This window comes from Carassius auratus, chromosome 9 (genome assembly GCF_003368295.1).
Source record: "Carassius auratus strain Wakin chromosome 9, ASM336829v1, whole genome shotgun sequence".
Lineage (NCBI taxonomy): Eukaryota > Metazoa > Chordata > Actinopteri > Cypriniformes > Cyprinidae > Carassius > Carassius auratus.
The window spans coordinates 19,540,188-19,564,695 of NC_039251.1; the positions used below are offsets into that span (position 1 = coordinate 19,540,188).

General features: G+C 36.4%; 3 protein-coding genes and 1 non-coding gene across 4 annotated transcripts in view; 2 read left to right on the forward strand and 2 right to left on the reverse strand.

Annotated features, from left to right (window-relative positions):
• LOC113108642 (dynein heavy chain 7, axonemal-like) overlaps positions 1-1,380 on the reverse strand; it is a 63,321-nt gene extending 61,941 nt beyond the window's left edge. Inside the window, exons 1-6 of the mRNA XM_026271889.1 lie at positions 1,314-1,380; positions 1,030-1,153; positions 778-831; positions 602-692; positions 330-498; positions 149-239 (exon numbers count right to left, since the gene is read on the reverse strand). Coding sequence (XP_026127674.1) covers positions 149-239; positions 330-498; positions 602-692; positions 778-831; positions 1,030-1,041 — 417 coding nt within the window. The 5' untranslated portion in view covers positions 1,042-1,153; positions 1,314-1,380. The remainder of the gene's footprint in view (positions 1-148; positions 240-329; positions 499-601; positions 693-777; positions 832-1,029; positions 1,154-1,313) is intronic.
• Positions 1,381-3,240: 1,860 nt separating this feature from the next.
• On the forward strand, positions 3,241-3,350 carry trnal-caa (transfer RNA leucine (anticodon CAA)). The gene is made up of 2 exons: positions 3,241-3,278; positions 3,305-3,350. It is a non-coding gene; the product is annotated as a tRNA-Leu (tRNA).
• A 281-nt stretch (positions 3,351-3,631) lies between these two features.
• rubcnl (rubicon like autophagy enhancer) lies at positions 3,632-10,388 on the reverse strand. The gene is made up of 12 exons (XM_026271890.1): positions 10,311-10,388; positions 9,327-9,965; positions 8,367-8,538; positions 7,744-7,798; positions 7,524-7,656; positions 7,182-7,315; positions 6,584-6,648; positions 6,257-6,495; positions 5,310-5,371; positions 4,987-5,140; positions 4,257-4,347; positions 3,632-4,057 (listed from the first exon to the last, which is right to left on the reverse strand). The coding sequence occupies exons 1-12, from the start codon at positions 10,311-10,313 to the stop codon at positions 3,954-3,956; spliced, it is 1,851 nt and encodes a 616-aa protein (XP_026127675.1). The 5' UTR covers positions 10,314-10,388; the 3' UTR covers positions 3,632-3,953.
• A 1,197-nt stretch (positions 10,389-11,585) lies between these two features.
• Positions 11,586-24,508, forward strand: part of LOC113108644 (leucine-rich repeat and calponin homology domain-containing protein 1-like) — a 55,088-nt gene continuing 42,165 nt past the window's right edge. Inside the window, exon 1 of the mRNA XM_026271891.1 lies at positions 11,586-11,965. Within this exon, the coding sequence (XP_026127676.1) occupies positions 11,737-11,965 (229 nt within the window). The 5' untranslated portion in view covers positions 11,586-11,736. The remainder of the gene's footprint in view (positions 11,966-24,508) is intronic.

A 24,508-nucleotide genomic window follows, 5' to 3' on the forward strand; every position in this document is an offset into this window, starting at 1 on the left:
AAAACAAGACACAATGTTTGTGGCCAAATGGCATAAGGACCTACATTAATTTTAATACAGAATGACTACCTTTTATTCTAATGCATCACATCTGAGATTAAATAAGACTGAACTAAAATGAACATGCAGATAAAAGGTCATTGCTTACCAAAATGTCCTTCTCTGCAGCAGTAGGCGATCCTGAAGTGGATGGGGTGCTGTTTTCTGTGATGGACGTAGCAATGGCATCTTCACGGTGCCTGAAATCATATTGTTCTTTTAGTGATTATACTGTATGTGACAGGTACGATTTATCATCAAGAACTCATCTTTATGCAAATCAAACCCACATTATAATGCTGACGAGAGCACTGCGAAACTGCTCACGATCCCTCTTGGGCTGGACACCGCCACGATGCCTGTAAGAGGGTCCAGAAAGCCCTCCATCTTTGGTCCCCACATGCTGTGGACCTCGATGACGAGTCTGACGCCAGTGTACCCCTGTTCCTTGCACATCTCCTTAAGGGAAATTTGAAATATGTTCTCACAGATATTATAGTCTGGATTGAAAATGTAATACAGTATATGTGTTTCATAAATCAAAATACATTGGATCACATACTAGAGAGCAAAGAGCCAAGGGTGTCCTCTTGAGATGGTCCCTTTAGTCTAAAGCTAGGGCTTGCTTCATGCCACCGAGGTTTTGACCGAACCTAAAGGTCACAAGCCACACTGTTGTTAGTTGAGAAGACATAATCTTGACTTAAAAAGATATGGTGGATGAGTGCCAGGCTTTACCTGCTGTATCTGTGGTAAAAGACCAACAGTTTTATCTGGTTTCTTGGGGGGGTTCTTTTTACCAAAGGGAAAAAAAGGAAGATATTAGATGTTCATTGTGAGAATTATTATTGTTAGGAATTTGTGTTGTAAATTAATAGTGTATATCCTGCACTCCCTGTGACAGCCATTCTACGATAAATTATTCATGAGAAAGTACGTTAACAATAAACATAATCAATTCGCCTTATATAAAACTTTACTTTTACTCACCGGCACCTCCATGTTCAACACTTTGGTTTTCGTCTTTACATTGAACTTGTCGGAACTGTAATTAGATTTGTCGTTTTCACATTGTAAAACGAAGCTGCGCCGTGTCTTGCAGATGTCAACACCGCTGTGAGAAGAGAGTTTGGCACGTTCTTATAAAAACACAGCTCGTCACCTGTCCAACGGTCTGCAGGTTGCGCAATAACTTAAACACGATAATTTAATTGGAAATGTGTTTGTAAGTTGTTGTTAAGATAAGTTTAAAAGGTTTAGTTTATTAACATTACCTGTTTGCGTTCAGTAACTCCGCTTGTGAAAGTGTATTGGCGTTGCTAGGCTGGTAACCAAGGAAGCGCGACGACTGGTACACATGTGACGTAATGTAACAGTGCCCGCCCCATGCACGTGTATGCAGAAGATTTTATATATATAATTTTTTATATATATATATATATATATATATATATATATATATATATATATATATATATATATATATATATATATATATATATATATAAACCCTTTTATGCAGAGGAGAGGTTGTATAAAATTTATGTTTTCTGTGTGGTCTGTTATCGTATTTTCAAATATGTTTAAGTAAAAATACACTATCTTCTTTGCACAAAAAAAAGCAACTGCTACATGCCAGCGAAGATGAAACGGCAATGAAAGTAACGCATTCGTTAATAAGTATGTAACAAAATTAATTAATTAATTAATAAAGTAACATTTTAGATAAGCCACATATTCTCATTCAAATGATGATGACAGAATGTGGATACATTTTAGACACAAAGGTAATATCCTACATATAAAAACTGCATATATATGCACCTAACATGCCTCTGTTTCTTCAGTTAAGTTTATTTAGACATACTTAGCCCTAAACTCCAACTCACACAAAGACACCACACTTACAGTGTTCTGGATGCTTGTGTTCTTCTTCATTTTCTTTTTTCCAAACAGAACTTGTGCAAAACTTTCTCATAGCTATACTATTCCTGGTCACCCAATCAAAGGGGGATAAACAACCTTAAAATATAAAGGACAAGAAGTACAGAAACCCTCTAGAGGACGCGGAGAAAACTGCTGAGAAAGAGAGGGAGATAAATGAAATAAACTACTGACAAGCATGAAATATTTGAAATGAAGGCATATGCATGATGGGGGAAAGAGGTAAGAGAGACACAGTTTCATTAACCCCTCGCCGCGGCTGAGTGCCATCAATCAGAGTCAACATTACAGTGCTCTGGCATCAGACCCCTGCTGCTCTTTCATCAGTACATGATGAGCATCTCTCCAGAGGAAACCCATCTCTCCGAGGCCATCACACACTGCATGAGGCTGTTTATGAGTGCCTTTGACTTTAACAGGTACTTAACAGATATTTTGTGTTTTTTTATGGCTGATACACAATATAAAAAGGCTGTGCTGTTTATCTTAGCTGGTGCTTCTGGAATTGCCCCCAAAATCCTGCTTGACACCATGCTTGTGATGAAAAAACTTTAAAACGTCCTGCCTTAGAAATTGAATAAATTTAAGACTGGTCAGTAGAAAAGGAAAATAAACGCTAATCTAAAATAATAATAATAAAAAACAGTGGTCATTGTTTCATTTCAGTTCCTAAAGGGAACAACACCTGCTCCAGTCCTGCCACCACCAGAGGGAGCGTTTACACAACTGAAACACTTCTTTTTTTTTGAAAGAGAGACTGAAACATTTTACATTATATTGACAATTTCTTATGCTATTGTCTGCATAATTTAACTAGCTAAACTTTACAAAATGTTGTTATATATTATGAAGGAGAGCTCTTGATTTTTTATGCTGTGCATATTCATAAACAACATCATAAACCAAGAATCTCTAATTAGAATCTCAGAATTTTGATCAGTGCATCAGCACAACGCTTTCTTACGCACTGTTCTTCACCCAGAAACTGTTTTACCATTCTGTTTATAATGGTTTTTATTGTCTCTGTGTTGTAAGCGCTGTTTGAAGGTGCTGTAAGTTTTGCTCTCATGCTCTTCTATATCAAAGACTAGGACTTTGGCTATCGATAGCCTAATGCTAACGTTAGCTTTCGAGCATTATGTACGTCTGTTTCTGAACAATTAAAGTATTCACTTCGTTTCTTAACATCTGAAACATTTATAAAAGAAAGTTCACTAGTAATTGGACAGAAAGGCATCAGTGCGTTAGGTGACGTGTGTCAGGATGGCCGAGCGGTCTAAGGCGCCAGACTCAAGGTTCAAACCTTCCTGTGAAGCGGGTTTTCTGGTCTCCGAATGGAGGCGTGGGTTCGAATCCCACTTCTGACAAGATGTTTTTTTTTTTTTTTTTTGTCGATTCATGATTCCTTTAATTAACAGGACTATGCTTTCATTTTGAGCGTTTATATGATCCTGAGGTTGTTTTTCAACAAATTTAAATAGGACAGGATATTTTTTACCCTTGACTCAGATCTTAAATCTTAAACATATATCAGTCTTATATTCTAAAATGATTAAATAATAATGAAATATTTCATTAAAATAATCATTTTTAATATTATACAATATAAAATGTAAATTCGGCATTTTGTATAGCCAGGGAATAAGAATAAATGTGTACAGATGAATTTTAATGTTCAAATTTCAGCTGTGTGTTTTATAAATCTGAGTGAACAAATTCTCTGGCTCTCAAATGAATCCTGATTCTCTGTAACCACTCCAAATATGACCATAATAGATGTTGGCATGGCTCTGTGTTCACACACTACAATGCTTGTTGTTACTTAATGGAAATGCAATGTACAACATCAAACAATATGAAAAATATATGAATCTATGCTTTATACAATTACAGCATATAATGCATGTCAGTAGCTGACCAGTCCAAGAACTCTGAACACCTGGATGTTTTTACACAGCTTTAAAATTAATTCATAAATTGATGTCTTCCTGAAGTGTCTTTCGTTTTTGCAGTCTGGCACATTTGGGACATGATTCATCACGGAAACATGAGATGTGGAAACAGGCTCTGCAGTCTGAAGAAAGAAAAAATCCAAGGTACAAGCAAATGTCATTTAATGAAATACAGGAATGCCCTTATATCAGCTTAGTTGTCATCTTCCACTGACTACTAAATGATTACCATACAAAACATTGCTTCCAAAAGTCTCAAGACTTTGACAGTAATTATTAACAGAGTGTGTTGTAAATAGTTGTAGTATGTTAATATTTGACCTTGGCAGCGGGTGCAGGTGTCTCTCTGAAAAGGGAAAAGCACATCCTCCCCATGACAGAACTCACAGATAAAACCTCTGGCCTGACACAGCTGAAGAACACAATAGAGACAAGGACTGTTAAATACTCTCAATCACTATATATGTATACATTTATTATTTTATTTGTGGGCATCATATACACACACACACATAATACATAATATGTATATATGAATATATGTGTGTGTGTGTGTGTGTGACCCTGGACCACAAAACCAACAAACAAGCTGCTGGGGTATATTTTTAGCAATAGCCAAAAAAACATTGTATGGGTCAAAATTATCGATTTTCCTTTTATACTAAAAATCTTTAACATATTAAGTATAGATCATGTTCCATGAAGATAATTTGTAGATTTCCTACTGTAAAGTAAATATATAAAAACGTAAATTTTGATTAGTAATATGCATTGTTAATAATTCATTTGGACAACTTCAAGGGCGATTTAGATTTGTTTTGCACCCTCAGATTCCAGATTTCCAAATATTGTCCTATCCTAACAAACCATACATCAATGGAAAGCTTATTTATTTAGAAAAATTTACACTTAAAACTGGTTTTGTGGTGCAGGGTCACACACACACACACACACACACACACACGTGTGTGTGTGTGTGTGTGTGTGTGTGTTTGCGTGCGCGGGTGTGTGTGTGTGTGTGTGTGTGCATGCAAATAATAGCTGGACAAACCTCACAGATGTCTATGTGAGTGACAGCAGACTGTATCAATGCTTTCGCTATGGTACAGAGCTGACCCTTTTTTACCCCGATGAGGTCATGCATTGAGAAGAGATGTAGTTCCTGTATCAGATGAGCAGGAAGTTGTTCAAACTCGTCAAGTACTCTGGTTAGAGAAACAAGTGTCAAAAAATGTGTCAAAACCTACCCACACCCAACTCTATTAAAGAAATATCACATTCTGTTTTTTTAAGGCTACATTTATCTGCCCAAGAATGTTCATTATGAATTCTCTGTATTTAAACATATCAGAAACAAGAGGGCTAGTAAATCACCCAGCTGATAGTCTGCATGTGCTCAGAAGTTTTTTAATGGATACAAGTTGCTCCTGTAGTTCCTGAAATAAATGATAACACACAATTAATATGATGCTGCCTGATTGGCCTGAAATCATTAAAAGAGATACAGACGCTTTACAAAAATCTACACAATGCAAACACTCTACAAAAAGAAGATTGGAGTAATGGCTGTTGAAAATTCTGCTTTGCCATCACCATAAATTAAAATAAAGAAAGTCAGCTAGGTTCGGGAGCGAGGTCACACTTCTACTAATCACCTCACTTCCTGAATCCTCCATATATCATGACATGGCATAAGGAGCTGTTTGTCTCTTTCTCTCGAACCCACCCTTCCCTCCCCTTTAATCAAATCAGCTATCCTTATTCTTTTCAGGTTGCATTGGAGGGTCCTAATCGTCTGGCCTAAATATACAAACGTGATGATACCCCCATCCTGACCATCATCCTATATTCCCTTTATAGGATCCTAAACAAAAAAAACTATTCATTTACATATTTGGTTGTGGCGTGGTCCTTGCTCGTGAAATAAATAAGTTAAAATAGAAAACAGTTATTTTAAATTGTAAAATATTTTTACAATATTTCTGTTTTAACAGCAATTTTGATTTACAAAATAAAAATAAAATAAAAGTAGTCTGGGGGAGCATTAAAAGCAAAGATTCTTTCAAAAACATAGATTCTTTCTTACTGACCCCAAACCTTTGAAAAGAAGTGTTATTAAAAACAGTTCATATGTAGATTCCAAAAAAAGTAAATTAAAAAAACTTCTAGCTAACAGCCAACGTGAGGCATCTGATAAGAATTTATAGTTATACTTTTAACAAAAGTACTTTGATTAATTGATTTGATTGACTAATGATTATTCTGTGATTAACATTACTTCTATAATGTAATATCGCACCAGGGCAGAATGAAGCACTCACTCTGAAACGCTGCAGCTCTTTGGCCTGACTGTACAGGTTCTTGGCCACACTTGTAAGTCTGAAGAGCGGTTGCTGCCATATAGAGTCCAGTAACTGTTTGGAGAAATGGCAAACTGGATATCGTGCAAAATCCCAGTTCTTCAGAACCCGACCTGGAATCACTGATTCCAAACCTCCGTGGCAGCCATCACAAAAGTATCTACCCAGGTAGTCACAATACCGCAACTTCTTCATATACCCTTGGGAGAGAGTGAAGGCCTAATGTCAGAGGACTCAAAGCTTTGGATGGCATGGCTCATATACTGTAGGAGCAGCTTTATTACTCACTGGGCTCGATTTTAGTCCCACAGCCTGCACACAGGAAGTTCTGGGAAGCAATAACATCACTGCGCCTGATAAACAGATAAACAAATATTTACTTACCCTTGTGAAAAAGAAATATGCCGGTATCAATGTGCACTTGTAAAGTACTTCTAATCTTAAAATGCATTTTTAAAAACTGTACTTGCAGAGAATGAAAAATTAATCAAATAAAATACCACTTTAATGCATTTTAAAAGAATACACTTTTATGACCGTTTCTTAAAATATAATTTAAAAAAGTGTGCATTGTCATAGTCAAATTAAAAGTTTGATTTAAGGAAAATTTTTAATGATTTTATATATTTTTTTGTAATTTAAATATGTACATTTTATTGTGTTGACAAACAAACTAAAGCATGTGTAAAAAAAAAAAATAATATATATATATATATAATAATAATAATAATAATAAAAAAAAAAAATATATATATATATATATATATATATATATATATATATATATATATATATATATAGATGCTAAAGTTCTTCGTAAGTGTAACAGTGACCAAGAGAGTCAAGCTTTCATGAATGTTAATGTGGATATGGCGGTCTTACTGACCTGTGTGTTGGTTGGACAAAGAAGATGATCTGAAATCTGGGTGGAGCCCAGGTAAGTGTTCCTCTCATTCTGGTCTTCTGCACAATCTCTTCAGTCAGACGGATCCTGTCATCTGCCATAAAAGGGACAGAGACCTGTGGAAAAGACAGAAGTGTGTGTGGGCATGTTTTCATTTATTATTAGTACTAATTAAAATATTGTGAAAATGAATGTCCTGTGTCCTTAAAAATGTTTCATGCGTGTACAGTATGTGGCAGATGAAGGGAGATGTGTGTCTGTTTCTGTGGCTGCACCTGTGTGTGCTCGTTGCATGATTGTGTGTTTATTCATAACCATTCTCACTTCCTGCAGAGCAGAGTCGAGGTTGTCAGGGTTTTGCAGTAGCTCAGAGGGGAACCACTGCTTCCTGAACTCTGACACCAAATGGTGGGCTAAATCTTCGGCAGAACACTGCATTTCGGAGCTCTGTAGACAACTGCAAATAAAACAATGCTGGAATTTATGCATAAAAAACAAACAAACACAGTGACATGACTTTGTAAGTGCAGAATTCACTGCATACCTCTGAAAAGAAGCCAGGGAGTATCTGTTTGGAGATAGTTTGGGGGCACTGTCGTCTGGCAGAAAAAAAAAAAAAAGAACTAAATGCACTTCCTATATGACCAGCATTATTTTCCTTTACATTTGCATCAGAATATGAAGAGATGAGCATTATGACTATAGACTATCTACAAATGCATTTACTTTATAATTAGGTAATTTAGGTAGCAGCTTACAAAAAGTGTTTTATACTTTGGCACGTAACACTTTAGATTATTTGTACAACATTCATCTTGATCCACTACATAACTGAGACATAAGATGTCACCAGTTGTGTTTAAATGGAAGATACTTGGAATTAGAGCATATCTACTAAATGATCAAATATTCATCAACTAAAAACAACAGTTAATTAAATGCATTACCTAATGTTAACATTTGAACATTATTGTAAAAGGTTACCTGCAAAGGGGATTTCAGACAAACACTTGTCCAAAACAAAACACATTTGCAAAGTCAAATACTGCAGAAGTAAATGCTAATTAATGATGAGCTGTTTGTTTTACAGGGAGCAGGTCAGCATTATCTGATCTTTGGCTGAACCACATCACATGTGGATGACACGAGGCTTTGCTGCAATCTTACCCTCAAACCCGCTGTCAAAAGAATAGATTGAGTCGGTTTTTGAGGTATTTGGTTTTTCACATCTGTCCTGGTGAGGAGGATGAGTGTTTTGTAACTGCTGCAAACACACGACCCATTTCACGGCCTCCAGCATTTCCAGCACCATATCCACAACCACAAAATGAGCGTTTTCCTGCACATAAACAATGATAATAAATAATACACACTTTACCTTGCCAAAATTATAATACAATATCTGTCTAAAACAGAAGCTGGATCTACCAAAATTCTCTAGGGTGTAATTTTGATTGTAATTATCTAGTTGTCATTTTAGCATTTATTTTTTATTTTTTAGCAACTTTTCGAAACTTTTGATTAGTGACTCAAATGATAAAAAGGAACACATTTTCCATCTAAACTACACAAAATGAGGAAACCAAAGATCCCTAGCTGCACACTTCACATGTATTAAGTTAGCTGCTATTTTCAATTTTTTAATTGAATAATAATAATGAAAAATCAATATGTATATATATATATATATATATATATATATATATATATATATATATATATATATATATATATATATATATATATATATATATATATATATAATTTTATATTATTTTATGAACTAATGTAAATGAACACATAAAATATTTGTTTCCTGAGATTTGATGTAATTTTGCTTCATATTTACGTAATAATGTCATCATGCAATGACATCACAATGCCATTTAGCAACTTTTAGTAACAAATCGACCTTCCTTTAGCAACTTCCCCTGAAAATGAGTTGGCAACTCTGTTTATAAGTTGACATTTAAGCAACATTTCTATAAGGATCCTCAAATATTTAGGTACTGCTGAAGTTTCTTAGTTAATGTTGCTAGAGATTCCATGTGAAAATGCTTAAAAAGTGGCTTGCAAAAAATAATGCACTATATTTTTAAGTAAATCTTTTTTTTTTTTACAGTGTACCTGGTCCAGACTGTAGAAGTCTGCAGTGGAGTGATCTACACATGACCCATGTTTCTTAGCTCGGTCTGAGCTCCTCTGAACAGATGCTGGTGGGAGGTCAGAGCAGGCTCTTCTTTTAGTCTTTGACTGCAAACCCTCATGAAATCGCCCAGAAACAAAAGAGTGGCTGCGAGTGTCCTTAGAGACAGGTGAAACTCCTTTCACTGTGCCATGACTATCTGAGAGGAGCTGTGTGTGTCCTGAAGAGCCCTTGGGTGAAACACCGTGATCAAGGTTTCTCTTTTCCTGTGAGCGACTGGACTCTACCAGTCTGTGCAGACTTGAACAGTTAGATTTCACAGTTGGGGAGATAGATAGTTCCCATATTGGAGGTGTCAAAGACAGACCAAACTGTTTTTCTGTCTCTGTGTTCTGTCTCTTGCGGGATATGACAGGGCTGCTCCGGGGTAGATGGTACTCTTCCTCAGGCTCAAACAGACCTGAATCCAGTTCAGCGACTGGAGCGTTACATTCACACATCTTCAGTCCATCTTCAGAAATACCATCATCATCATCATCATCATCATCAGTGCTGTCGGGGTGATTTAAATCAGAATTCACTAACCAGCTAACAAAGCGACAGCTGTTACCCACATTTGCCTGTAGGATGAGAGAGGAAAGAACAGTAAAACACTCTGAGATAAATGGAAACCGTTTTGGTTAAACAAATAGTTTATTTTGTACCATCAACCTGTGTAAGTAGGCTACATATTACTGAGAGAAACTACAAATCACTAAAAGAATGTTCCATGTCGTTCCAAACCTGCATAACCAGTTTACTCTTCCATCCAAAATAAGACTTTGGGCGATCTATGCTTTTAAGATTCACAACTGCAACGAAGTGAAGGTTGTAAACTGTATCCGTGTTTCACAATGATCCTGACAGACAGCTGAGAGTAAAGACTTAGTTGATCGAGCAGACAGATAAGAGCCAGTAAAACTCACCATATTTCGTTCGGGAAACAAGAAGAAAAGCTGCAGCTTTCGTTTATGATATGATCTGACAAGTCTCCAGCAGTTTCACTTCCTCAGTCTCTAAAAAAATAGCCAATGTAGGCTACGATGTCTTTAGAGAAGCAGAACAGTGTCTAACTTGCTTGATTAGATGACAAGTATAATGGGGGAAGCATACCATATATAACTAAAGCAAGAGCAATCAAAGTTTTAAAGTAAAAACATTAAAGTGTGTGTGTGTGTGTGTGTGTGTGTGTGTGTGTGTGTGTGTGTGTGTGTGTATATATATATATATATATATATATATATATGAAGAGTTCAGATGCAAAAGCCTCTAAGTGCCATCTGAAATATTCATCTAAAATTAGGATTTTTAATCAAGCTTCTATGTTTAGGTGGAGTCATTTTACTTTAATTGCAATGTGCAGATCCTTTTCCAGGCTATTAAAGTGCAATAACTGAACATAAATATAGGAGCCTGATAAAATTCCTAATTTTAGATGAAACTTTCAGATGGCACTTAGAGGCTTTTGCATCTGAACTCTTCATATACACACACACACACACACACACACACACACACATACATACATATATAGCCTCAGGTGCACTTTCAGAATGTTCAGAATTAGTACAAAAACTTCCAGGATAGCATTGTTCTCCTCAATCTGATCAATTCATCAAAATGTTAATTCATTTAATTGTATTTGTAACATTAACGACTAAAATTTACTTTATTATAAGAATCCATCAAAAAATAAAAAAATAATAATAATATTATGCACAATTAACTTAAAAATATATTATTTTATTGTAGCTCAGCACACATAGGGTTTTAAATTAAAACTAATTATTATGATTATTTTATTATTAAACTTGTGTGTGCTTTATAATAACATGATATTTTATTGTATTAAATATTAATATTTTACTTTCATGTTACTATTTAGTTATATATATTATGTTTATATATATATATATATATATATATATATATATATATATATATATATATATATATATATATATATATATAATGACAGTAAAAAGAGAGCATGTATTTATTGTGTGTTTAATAACATTTGGTATAACAACGATGAATTCCCAAAAGGTTAAGCTTTATTATTTTATAATCCATTCAGTTAATTTTTCTAAAAGCATTCTGCTCATCGCCACCATTTGTTTGCAGCTGCTGTGCGCGTCCAGCAGATGGCGCTGTAGTTAAGGCCATCGAGCCTGTTATTGGCACGCGCTCAGGTCCATAAACAAACTGCGCAGACGCGTTATGGACAGTCAGATAGCGCACTAGGAGGAAATTCACCCACCGCTTCTGAGACCAGCACATTTTCTTTGGGATATACCGATCGCAGAGCCTCTCGACGAGCTTTTTTTTTTATTTTTCCCCGACGGGGCGAACATGGCGACGCTGGGACCGGAGCCCCGTCCTCATTCCCAGCTGCCCTCTGCCGCATTACAGACGAACCTGAGCGGACTGGGCTCCAATACGAACCTGCCTCTCAACCGGGGTTTGGAGAGAGCTCTGGAGGATGCGGCGAACTCCGGATTTCTGAATCTCAGCACAAGAAAACTGAAAGAATTCCCCCGGACAGCAGCTAATTACGACCTAACGGATACGGTGGAAGCAGGTAAAGTGATGAAGTGATGCTTTAATATTTGTGTTTAGCACACTGCGCCTGCTCGGTCACATGCGCTTAGGATAGTTTCAAACGGGAATGTTTCCTAAAATATGTTTTGTCGCATTTGACCACTTAAAGATGTTTTGGCTTTTCTAAAACTTCCACTGTAGTCAACTCAACAGAAAGCGGATGAAATATTTGTGTCAGACTCAGTATCTATGTAAATGTTACAGAACATGTTGCAGACAGGATAAAAAGAAGTGGGCTTCTTCAGTTGTCTATTATAAACACCCAGCTCGGAGATTTGAGGATGTGTGGTACTAAAGTAGTGGATATTATTATTGTCCATAATAAGACGTCATATGTGACCAGCTTGTCCACATCCTGAGTACTATGGAAATCCCCTGGCACTTTTGACAGGGGTTTTCATTTCCATCTTTGGAGTTCAGCAGAACACACCAATGCCTATGAAATGAAAATGAATGCATTCGTGGATTGTGTTTTGAAACCAGAACTCTGAAGGCTGATGATCATGGGATCTGCAGGGATTAGTTATTTTGTTTACTCTTTATTGAATGACGTGAATAATTAACCTACAACTTATTGACGTCTTCATTAAGGACACTCTGGTGAGGAGACACTTACGCTTTCTTTCAATATGTCCCGAACGGAAAAGAATGACCTTGTGAACTGCTTATTGTGGTAATAAGAACATGAGACACTCATCTCGGCGAAGCATGTGACGTCAGTAGTGGTAGGAATCTGTGACGTCAGTAGTGGTAGGGATCTCAGTGAGTCGAATCGATTGAGTCGCTTAAGCAAAATGATTCATTCAGTAGAACTTTCTGAGACACCAGTGAGTGTTTCTATCAGTGTGTGGTGAATGAGTCACTGAATTATTCACTTTACCAAGTCGATCAAACACGATTCCAAGCCAGGGTCTGGAGTCCTTGCTTTTAAAGGGTACATAACATACACAGTTTCACCTAATCTCATGCTAATCTTGAGTACCTATTGCATCCTTCATAGATCCAAAAAGTCTTTAGTTTTATCATATTTATAAAAGAAAAATACAGCTTTCTGTTTTTTGTTTTTTTTTCGGAAAAAGCCAAGCTCCTGGAGGCGTGCCTTGAGCGGAGCTATAATACTGATGTTTCGTGTTGTTACCATTAACAAATATTCACTTATGTGCTGATTTCAAACAAAATACAGAAATCTGATGCAATTGTACTTACATGAATGGGGTCTTTTATCACAGGGGCGGCTCCATGTTTTGATAGCAAACGATCTGCAAATCCAGCTTCGACTTTGGCCTAGTTTATAAAACATTCGTCACTCAAAAGACCAGAACACACAAAGGCACTTGATACTCTCCGCTGCCCCGGAAAAACAAACTGCATCCACTGTTCATTTAAAGAGCCAGTAAGATGAAAATTCTAAGCTTCCTATCACTGTTTATAAGTCCTGTACATTAGGTTTAAATCCATCCAAGGTTAAAAAACATTGTCATTTTGTCAAAATATCATTTTAAAATTACCTCAATTCTCAGAGATCCCCAAACGGTTCCCGCAAAGCTGTTCAAAAGATTCAGTTTCCTTAAACCCCACCTTTCGGTAGCATACTGTGTTCTGATTGGTCAACTAACATAAGCAGTTTGGATTGGTTGTTCCGCACACACCTCCACGGTAAACTATGCGTTAGCATCTGTTTGGGGTGAATTATGTCTTATTCCTCTCATCGCGAAGCAAACAGTAAAAAAAAACTTGAACAGTCTCGCTGCTTTTTCTTCTGTGTGGGTGTATTCAAGCCGCGCGCTTCAGTTTGAATCTGAATAGCGCGTTCAGCGCGGGGGCGTGGTCATGAAGGGAGAAATGAAAAACAGACATCGCGTTGTTTTCATATGGATTACTTTATCACAGAATATCTGTTTTCGGCAGCACTTGTTTAGTTTCAAAGTAGACATGTCAAGCTTTCTATAGATATCTCTCTCATGTCTCTTAGTTGAGTATTCACGGAGGTACACTTCATTTTAATGAGGTGTTTGTACATGACGATCAGCGGAGAGAAAGGCTGCAGACAGCACACATACTGATAAGACGCTCGGGAGAAAACAGACACATAACTTCATAATCATACTTCGCGTTTATGGCCAAACGCTTTGAAAATCCTGCCTTGTACTCACCCAGATTAGAAAAAGCAGTCATCAGTGAAATGTTGTGAACACAACAAGGATTTGTTGTACTGCTCTTGTATGGTGGTAAAAATGAATTTTAGCCATTGGTTCTTCTGATCTTCATTCTTTGGCAGTGAAAATAAAACAAACTTGCCTTTACAATTAAAAACACACTGTCTCCTCGACATGATGGTCTCACACCAACCAGAGCGTCTGTGTGGGGGGTGGGGCAGCTCAGAGTTCTATTTCTCTCAACATGGTAGGCGGAGATTATTATGCAAAGTGGTCCTAGTGACGTACATAGAGATGGGCAAAAGATTTGAAATCTATAACGACTCGTTTCAGCAATACAGAGTCGACTCCTTACTTAAGAAGCCAATAACATTATAAATCGTGTACTTTTTGGTTTAATTACTTTGCACATTGTTTACACTGATGGACAGCTACATCATACACTGTAATACAGGTAATTTTTGATTACCCATCTGTGTGGCTCTTTAACGCTGGGTTCTTAGGGAAGCTGAACCTGGTAAACTTTCCCTCACATCCAAAAATGAACTTATTTGGAGGCATTCTCGAAAAAATCCTATGCAGCGCTGTCGATGATTTTGAAGAACGTTGATGTGCGCGGTCTCGCTCTCCTCTGGTTAATGTGTGTGCGCTCTTCTGGTAGAAATGCTTTTATAAGGACTTCTGTTCTCGTCTACGTCATTAGATCCACGATCGAAAAAAAAACAGCTGAAACTTGTACCAACCCAGAAGTAAGATTTTCGACACAAAAAGTCTCAGTCATTCTTTTAAATTATTTTTTAAAACTTTGGCCATGTTTAGCATGAGAATCCATCTCTTTAACTCTGTGAACAACTCTGAGTTCACGAAACACCATTGTACCCCCCCCCCCCCCCCCCTTTAAGTTTTCTTTCATGCCAACAATAGATTGCAGAAAGCTGTCTTGAAATAAATCCACAAAATCTATTTTCTAACTGCACATCGTAGATCTGATTGTGAACAATGCAACCATAAATATGTCTCATTTAAAACAAAACAAAAAAAATCAATAGGTCATTACTGGACCTTACTGTAAAAAGTCAAATGATTAATCGTGATTAATCGCATCCAAAATAAATGTTTGTTCATGTAATATATGTGTGTGTACTGTGCATCATTATTATGTATATATAGAAATACACACACATACATTATATGTTTAGAAAATATTCACATGTGTATATTTATATTTATATAATTTATATTATATATAAATATATTTAATATACAAATATAACATATAGTGTGTGTATTTATATACTTATTAAATATATACAGTACACACACATAAATTATGTAAACAAAAACTTTTATTTCGATTAATTGTTTGACAGCACTGGAAGATGACAGACATTTCTCTGGTGATGATATGCGGGACTTCTATAATTTACTCCACGTGTTTCAAAATAAACTGTTAACGAGTCATTTTATGGTAATGATTCATTCACTGAAAAGATTCAGTCCCCAGTAGTCGTCATAATGAACGGCTGCGGCGAAAGCCAAGATGACAGTTAGGAATGTTGAGAGAGCGGGAGATCTGCTTCCGTTCCCCGTGAATTTCTCCGCACTCCCCTCTGCTCGGAGGCCGGAGAGCAGCTAAAATAGGAAACAGGAAAGGGCAGACCGTAGAAATTGCAAATTCCTAGCATTCTTAAATGGTCTTCTGAAGGACTTTAATGCAGAAAATTAAACACCCAGTCCATTGTGATTTTTGGAATGTATTAAGTGTTATTATGTGACTAAACAGTCATCGTTTTAGTTGCTTATGGTGTCACAGTTCACAGAGATGAAGTCATCCTTACCATGAATAAAGGAAAATTGACCATGAGAAATATTTACTCACTCTGCATTGTTGACCTTATTTAGATAGATTTCAAAAGACCTTAAGAAGACTTGTGTCTTCAGTAGGAGTGTTGGTTAGGACCCGTTCAGGTCCTCTGTGCCTGTTCAACAGTGGATTTCAGCTCATATTTCTCCTCAGAAGCTGTCGTTGTTTTTTGTTTTTTAACTGACTCAAGATATTTCAAGCTGGGACATGTTGTCCTCACACACACATTTTCTTTGCTGCACTACCATTTCACTGAAGTTTCATAGGTGGCGTTGGGTATTTTCCACTACTAACAAACCAGTGTGTAGTTTTTTTATGTATTTACGTCCTTGAGCTCTCTGTCTTTTGGGTAGATGATGCCCTGGTTATGTTGCTTCAGGACGTGCTTGTCTTCACCATCAACACTGTATATAATAAATGAGTAAATGAGATTTCAGGAGGAGTTTCTATAAAAAGTGAAAGCTCAATATATATTTGTTATATAGTTATACAGCTATGATTATAGCTGTGTATAATGCACAGTAGTGTGCTGTAGTATGTGCATGCTAGTTTTCCCTATTTTTAACTTCATCTTCAGTAACACTCATAATTGAATAACACTGTTAAATGTAATATTTAGCAAATCACAAAATTAATATCCATTGTCACAGTGTACATTGGAATGCTGTGATACAAAAATTTTACTAAATTCATCAGAGAATCCTTAAAAAAAATCTTAAATCTTAAGCTGTTTTCAGCATCAATAAGAATAAGAAATGTTTCTTAAGCATCAAATCAGTAGGCTATATTAGAATGATTGCTGAAGAATCACGTTATACTCAAGACTGGAGTTATGGCTGCTGAAAATTCAGCTTTCCCATCACAGGAATACATATTTTGTTTTAAAATATTTTTTATTTTAAAACATTTTCATAATTGTAATTTAAAAATTATCCATTGGTCTGTTGATGAACTGAAAATAATTATGGGCTTATCATTATCGACAGAGTGCATCCCTAATGAAAACACCTTAAAAGCGAGTGTGTTAACCAGCTGAATCACGCAGTGGACTCTGTTGTAATGCAGTTCTACTCATAGCAAAACTAGATAAAACTGTGTGCATCAGTTTAAACATATCAGTGGGTCACACAAGTAAACAGAGCAGCTCTGTGTTCTCTAACACACTAGTGTTACACTGCAGTTTTAAGCAGCACAGGGCTATTCACAACCTGATGCAGTCTTGTCTGTTTGGTTGTCTTGGTTGTTGCTCTGTGAGGTGGTATGTGTGATCCACACACTCCTCTTTGCACGCATACACCCATGTTCATTACCTGTGACCCGTGCTCAACTCTCCCATAGACGCGAGATGATAATGTTACGATGAAGCCATCCACTCACTCTCACCTCCTACTTTAATCTGCTGTCAGCCCACACAAGTACGTTTCACATGAGCTCACATGCATGCACACAGACTTTGTTACACAATCTGGCTTTTAAAACACAAATTTGCTCACAACACAAACCCTGTTCCTCATGATAGCATTTCCATAAATATGGGCAAGCACAAATCCTCTCTCTGACAAGCTCTCTGAGGCAGGTTTTGTTTTTGCAGACAGTCAGGGTTTATTTTAAGTGTGACAACTGCTAATAAGATTGTAATATAGACTGCTGAGATGGTCTTCATCTCACCTTCAGCTTCCTTTGTCTATGGTACTTGCAGTGCTTGGGTGGGTGGATGCAGGGGTGTTTAATGCGTAGTTAAAAGAATTATGGGATAACACCCACACACATGTACACACAGATACTCCAACCTTCAAATATTGGGTATGTGTAGGAGTGCGTCTTATCTCTGGGTAACACCACTTTGGATAAACATTATGCATTAAAGATGCATTACATCAACACCTTTCAGAGTGTTTGCTAATGCACCATGGCAACAGCACACCACCCATTACAAAGCCCAGGCATTCACTGATAACCCGAAAACAAGGCAAGGAAGTACATACATGTACGAATCCATAGCAATTTGTTGCTCCGTAGGGTATTTTTCGGAAATCTTATTTATTTTTTCTATTCAATTGAAGTTTATTTGTATAGCGCTCTTTTACGATACAAATCATTGCAAAGCACCTTTACAGAAATTTACGTTTCTACAATATTTAGTAGTAGCTTATCAGTGGTGACTGTCAGTTTGTGCACGTTTGACAGGATTTTTCAGAAAAAATAATACAAGATGTAGTTAGCCAGACGATGAACATTATTAAAAGCAATTATTATATGATGCAGTCACACTTTTAGCAATATTTGTTAGTTCTGTTTGTTTATTCAGGGTAAGCATCATCTGGGGTCCTCTGAGGGGTCAGCATAATCTCTTCTCAGGTGTTCTGGATCCAGACTGGAGCTTTATGTAAATCCCATGGCTAAACAGAGAAACAAATAGAGACTTCATTAGCATAGCTGCTTTTCCAACAAAGTAAAATTAATTAGTTTAACAACAATACAACTGCAGTCCCAAATTATTAGATGCATTATTTGAATACTTGGCCGAAGAGATGTTTTTAATCTAGATTTAAAGAGAGAGAGTGTGTCTGAACCCTGAACATTATCAGGAAGGCTATTCCAGAGTTTGGGAGCCAAATGTGAAAAAGCTCGCCTTTAGTGGACTTTGCTATCCTAGGAACTACCAAAAGTCCAGTGTTTCAAGACCTTAGGGAGCGTGATGGATTGTAACGTGCTATAGGGCTAGTAAGGTAATCAGGAGCTAAACCATTTTTGTAACTGATACGGAACTTAATCGGTAACCAGTGCAGAGACTGTAAAATTGGGGTAATATGATCATATTTTCTTGTCCTGGTAAGGACTCTAGCTGCTGCATTTGGACTACCTGTAGCTTGTTTATTGAAGATGCAGGACAACCACCTAGAAGTGCATTACAATAGTCCAGTCTACAGGTCTTGAATGCATGAACTAGCTTTTCTGCATCAGAAACAGATAACATGTTTCGTAGCTTGGCAATGTTTCTAAGATGGAAGAATGCAGTTTTTGTAACATTGGAAATATGATTTTCAAAAGACAAATTGCTGTCTAATATAACGCCCAGATTTTTGACTGTAGAGGAAGTAACTGTACATCCGTCTAGTTGCAAATTGTAATCTACAAGATTCTGTGTACTGTATTTTGGTCCAATAATTAATATCTCTGTCTTATCTGAATTTAATAGGAGAAAATTATTGGTCATCCAATCTTTTACATTTTTAACACACTCTGTTAGCTTAGATCATTTAGAACTTTCATCTGGTCTCGTTGAGACATATAGCTGAGTATCATCAGCATAACAGTGGAAACGAATCCCGTATTTTCAATAATATTACCAAGGGGCAACATGTATATTGAAAAAAGAAGGGGACCTAGGACAGATCCTTGTGGCACCCCATATTTTACTGGTGATAAATGAGATGACTCCCCATTTAAATAAACAAAACCGTAGCGATCAGACAGGTAGGATCTAAACCATCTTAGAGCCTGCCCTTGAATACCTGTATATTTTTGTAATTAATCTATGAGTATGTCATGATCTATGGTGTTGAATGCGGCACTAAGATCAAGTAAAGCTAGCAATGAGATGCAGCCTTGATCTGATGCAAGAAGCAGGTCATTTGTAATTTTAACAAGTGCAGTTTCTGTGCTATGGTGGGGACTGAAACCTGACTGAAAATCTTTATACAGATCTTTTTTTTTTTTTGCAGGAAGGAGCTCAATTGACATAAGTGGAAGATTAGAAATGGGCCTATAATTTGCCAGTTCACTAGGATCTAGTCGTGGTTTCTTAATAAGAGGCTTAATAACCGCCAGCTTGAATGGTTTTGGGACGTGACCTAAAGATAACGACGAGTTAATAATATTGATAAGCGGTTCTTCAGCTACAGGTAACAACTCTTTCAGTGGGTACAGGATCTAATAGACATGTTGTTGGTCTAGATACAGCGATAAGTTTATTTAGCTCTTCCTGTCCTATAATTGTGAAGCACTGCAGTTTATCTTTGGGTGCGATGGATGAAACTGAAGTATTAGATGCTGTAGAATCTACATTCGCTATTGTATTTATAATGTTATCTATTTTATCAGTGAATAAATACATGAAGTCATTACTATTAAACGTTGATGGATGTTTGAATCAGGTGGCGTCTGCTATTTGTTAATTTAGCCACTGTGCTAAATGAAAACCTTGGATTGTTTTGGTTATTTTCTATGAGTCTGTGGATATGCTCATCCTTGGCTGTTTTTAGAGCCTGTCTATAGCTGGACATGTTTTTGTAAAAATTTCCAAGTTAGTTTTTCTCCATTTGCGTTCAAGACTACGAGTTTCTTTCTTGAGGGATTGAGTATTACTGTTATACCATGGCACAGTACATTTTTCTCTAACCTTTTTCAATTTGATGGGGGCAACAGATTCTAAAGTATTAGAGAAGATAGTGCCCATGTTGCCAGTCATTTCTTCTGGTTGAAGTGTATTTATGGGTACACAGAGCAGTTGAGATAAATTAGGCAGTTTATTTGCAAATCTTTCTTTGGTGGCTGGAACAATAGTTCTGCCCAGAACGTAACGCTGAATCATATAGTTAATATCGGTGATACGCAGCATGCACGATACAAGGAAATGGTCAGTAACATCATCACTTTGAGGTACGATATCTATATCAGTAAGATCTATTCCATGCGATATAATTAAATCTAGTGTATTAAAACGATGAGTGGGCCCGGTGATATTTTGCTTGACTCCAAAAGAGTTTATTATGTCAGTAAACGCAAGTCCTAATGCATCATTTGTTTTATCAACATGAATATTAAAATCTCCCATGATTAGCGCTTTGTCAACTGTAACCAGAAGGTCTGAGAGGAATTCTGCAAATTCTTTTAAGAATTCTGTATAATGCCCTGGTGGTCTATACACAGTAGCCAGAGCAAGAGAAACATTCGATTTCTTTTGCATATCTGACAGTGTAACACTACGCAGAAGTATTTTGAATGAGTTAACCCTGTATCCTGTTTTCTGGGTAACATTGAGAATATCACTATATATTGTTGCAACACCTCCACCACGACCAGTCTGACGGGGCTCATGCTTATAACAGTAACTATTATTTTAATTGAAAATTAAATTAAATTTAATTTAATTTTAAATTACATTTTAAATTAAACATAAAGAAAAACATACAGAATGAAAATTAATCATTTTATATTAATTTATAACTGTCCTTGTTTTTATTCATATAAAAGTCCAATTCTCGCTATTAACAAACTATTAATATGACTTAATAAACTCGTAGTTTGCTGCTTATTTATAGTACATAAGGTAGTTGTTAAGTTTAGGTATTAGGGGTGTTGAATATAGTCATACAGAATCTGTGCTAATAAACAGTTATTAGGTTAATATGTTAATAATAGGAATGCTAATAAGCAACCAGTTAGTAGTGAGAATTGGTCCCTATACTAAAGTGTTTCCAAACAAGTATTTTTGTCATACTGAATGAAATATCCAATATGGGGGACCCTCATGTTGTTCCAAACCTGTATGATTTTTCTATTTTGGAAGAATATTTGATAACCAAACAGTTGCTGCCTGGTTTATATAATAATAGTCACTGGCTTCCATCAGCTGTTTGATTAGCTGCATTCTTCAGTTCACAATATCTTCTTTTGTGTTCACCAGAGGAGAGTTCATAAACGATGACATCATTTTTTTAATTTTTCTTTTTAAGTATTATGAACTGAAAACATGAAATACAGCTTTATTAATCTTGTTAATGTTCTTATCTAAATAGATTATCAATATGGTAAGATTTCCAGTTAAATTAATATTACATTAATAATGCCTTTTATGATTACATATGAATGATCAACATTAATCGTTTACCTAGAATAAATGATGTTAAAAATACAGTTCATAATACATTAACTAATGTAACAAAATGAATCTTATTGTAAAGTATTACACACTAAATCATTACTGTTCAGACACTATTGAGACCACTTTAGGGTTTGATGAAGATCTCTAAAAAGTGCTGGTATGTGTGTCTGACTTAACGGGGGCATGTGTGTCCTGAAGGGTTTTGGCTCAGTAATGTTGTAGGGCCTTGTTTCCTTGGGTTTGGAAAAGTGTCAAAGCATTGCATGATATTCTGAATGTGATCGCTGTAAAATGTGGTGCTGTGTAACAGTCCTTAAACAAACTTTTGGGAAAGACACATTGCCTGAAAAGCAGGTGACCAGGGATGTTTTCAGTGACAAAATATGTACGGAGATAAACATATATGATGCTTTAGGAGAACATCTTCTAAAGGAAGTGCACTTGAGTGGCTTGTTACAACATGTTGAAATGTGCTTTTGCTCATCTCAGTTTTCTAAGGATCTAACTGCCACTCACTAGCGTCTCAGGAAAAAAAAAATCTATTAATTTGAACTAAATTTTTTTTTCTGATTTGTCAGTTTTGAGTTGCCTTGTAAGGTTGTTTACTGATATTCTGCACTTGAATTTATTAATAATTTATTAATAATTAATAATCAGTTATTTCTCAGTATCTTTTAGTTTTTCTGAAGATATTCTGTTTGTATCTGTTTTATGTGTGTGTGTGTGTGTGTGTGTGTGTGTGTGTGTGCATTGTCGTGGAAAACAAAAGAACTAATATTTGATTTAATAAATATAAAGTATACCTATAATACTAAATACAAATATATGTATATTAAATATAAAATCTTAAATATATTTCATGCTAAAAAACATTTTCTTGATAAAATGTAAAGAAATGTAAAAGAGAACACAAAGTTTAAGATTTTGAAAAAAATTAAAACAAGCAAACACAAGCAATTGTCAAACAAATCAAAAGAGTGTAAAATAAAAACAAAAGTTAAGAACTTCATGCTCATTTTTCAGTTAAGCAGTTTATAATTAAATATTTGGTATTAAGTAGAAGCGTTTTCATCATTGGTTCTTAAGCAGGTCATTGTACATTGTGTCTGATAAACAGGCTGTAGCTCTGTAGGAAGTGACTGAAGTTCAGGTCATGTTATGAAATGCCACTTTGTGTGTATCTTTGTCAACCTGCTTGAATAATTGGCACAAAATGTAACTTAGACACTCCATATATTGCTTAGGTTATTAAGCATGTTAAATGGGTCATATGATGTGATTTCAATTTCTCCTTTCTCTTTGGAGTGTTACAAGCTCTTGGTGCATAAAGAACATCTGCAAACCTGCAGTTTAATGTCTCAAATCCAAAGAGATATTATTTATAAAAGTTAAGACTTGTCCACGCCCTCCTAAAATGCCTCATTTAAACATGCCTCCACGTCTGCGTCACTGTGTGGGAAGATTTGCATAACGCTGCCCAAATGTTCACGCAAAGAAAGAAGGTATACCTTTTACTCTCTTTGTTGCCGCCAGCGCCATGACGTGGAGATGCTGTGTGTTTCATTGTGAAAGTGAAACTACTTTCTTTGGCCTTCCAAAAGAGGATGATATCGGCTTCGTCATGTCTAGAGCTGATCCGTGCCGGTCACTGAGGAAATACATCAACTTTGCGCTGTGGATCGCCTGATCGACTTTCACCGTGGATGAAGCAGAGTCACATGTGGTTGCTGCAACCCCCGGCCACTGCTTTGTCGAATCCACCGGCCGTTCCTCGTTCCAGCCACTGGCTGCTGCTCACTGAAGCCACCGGCCGTTCCTCACTCTTTGCAAGGACAGTCTGGTGCTTCTGACTCACGGTATGTAAGTAGGTTTACATATGTAAAGGATTTTCCACTGATGATTCAAAGGTGAGTTTTGAGCAGTTTAGAGTAGGCTTGTTTGTCATTTTCCAGATCACAAATGCAGACATGGTTTTATGTTTATGTAGCGTGATGCAACACAACGTGTAAAAAGAGAGTATAAGTTATTATAATCAGTAGTTATGTCCCACTGGATGCAACAACTGCCTCGTTTGTAATGGGTTTTATTGTTTTTGTTCTGTCATGCCGGTGTTCTGACCCGGGACACGCCATGACAGTATATTTTGAGGGGCATAACATTTCCATCAGACGCTTGAAACATTTGGCCAATCACAATGCACTGGATAGCTGGCCAATTAGAGCATACCTAGCTTTACAGAACGAAAAGCCTTGTAAAAACCAACACGTTCAGAAAGGCAGGGCACAGAGGAGAAACAATAATGTACAGTATGTGAAAATAATGTTGTTGTTTTTTTTTACCTTAAACCACATAAACACATTTCACTACACCATATGACCCCTTTAAAGTAAAGAATATTAGGATAAATTAAATGACCAAATAAAGTATTGTGAGATTTCTGGGCAGGCAGTATCCGAACAGGTTTTCATATGTTTGGGAAGGGGTGTGTAAATATGTGTGTGTTTCCCACGTTTCTCCAGGAGGAAATGGCCTTTTCTGCACATGTTATCATACAATGAGCCAGGGAGGAGACAACATCCTGCCTCTGTCTTACAGAACAAACCTGTGTGTTATGCT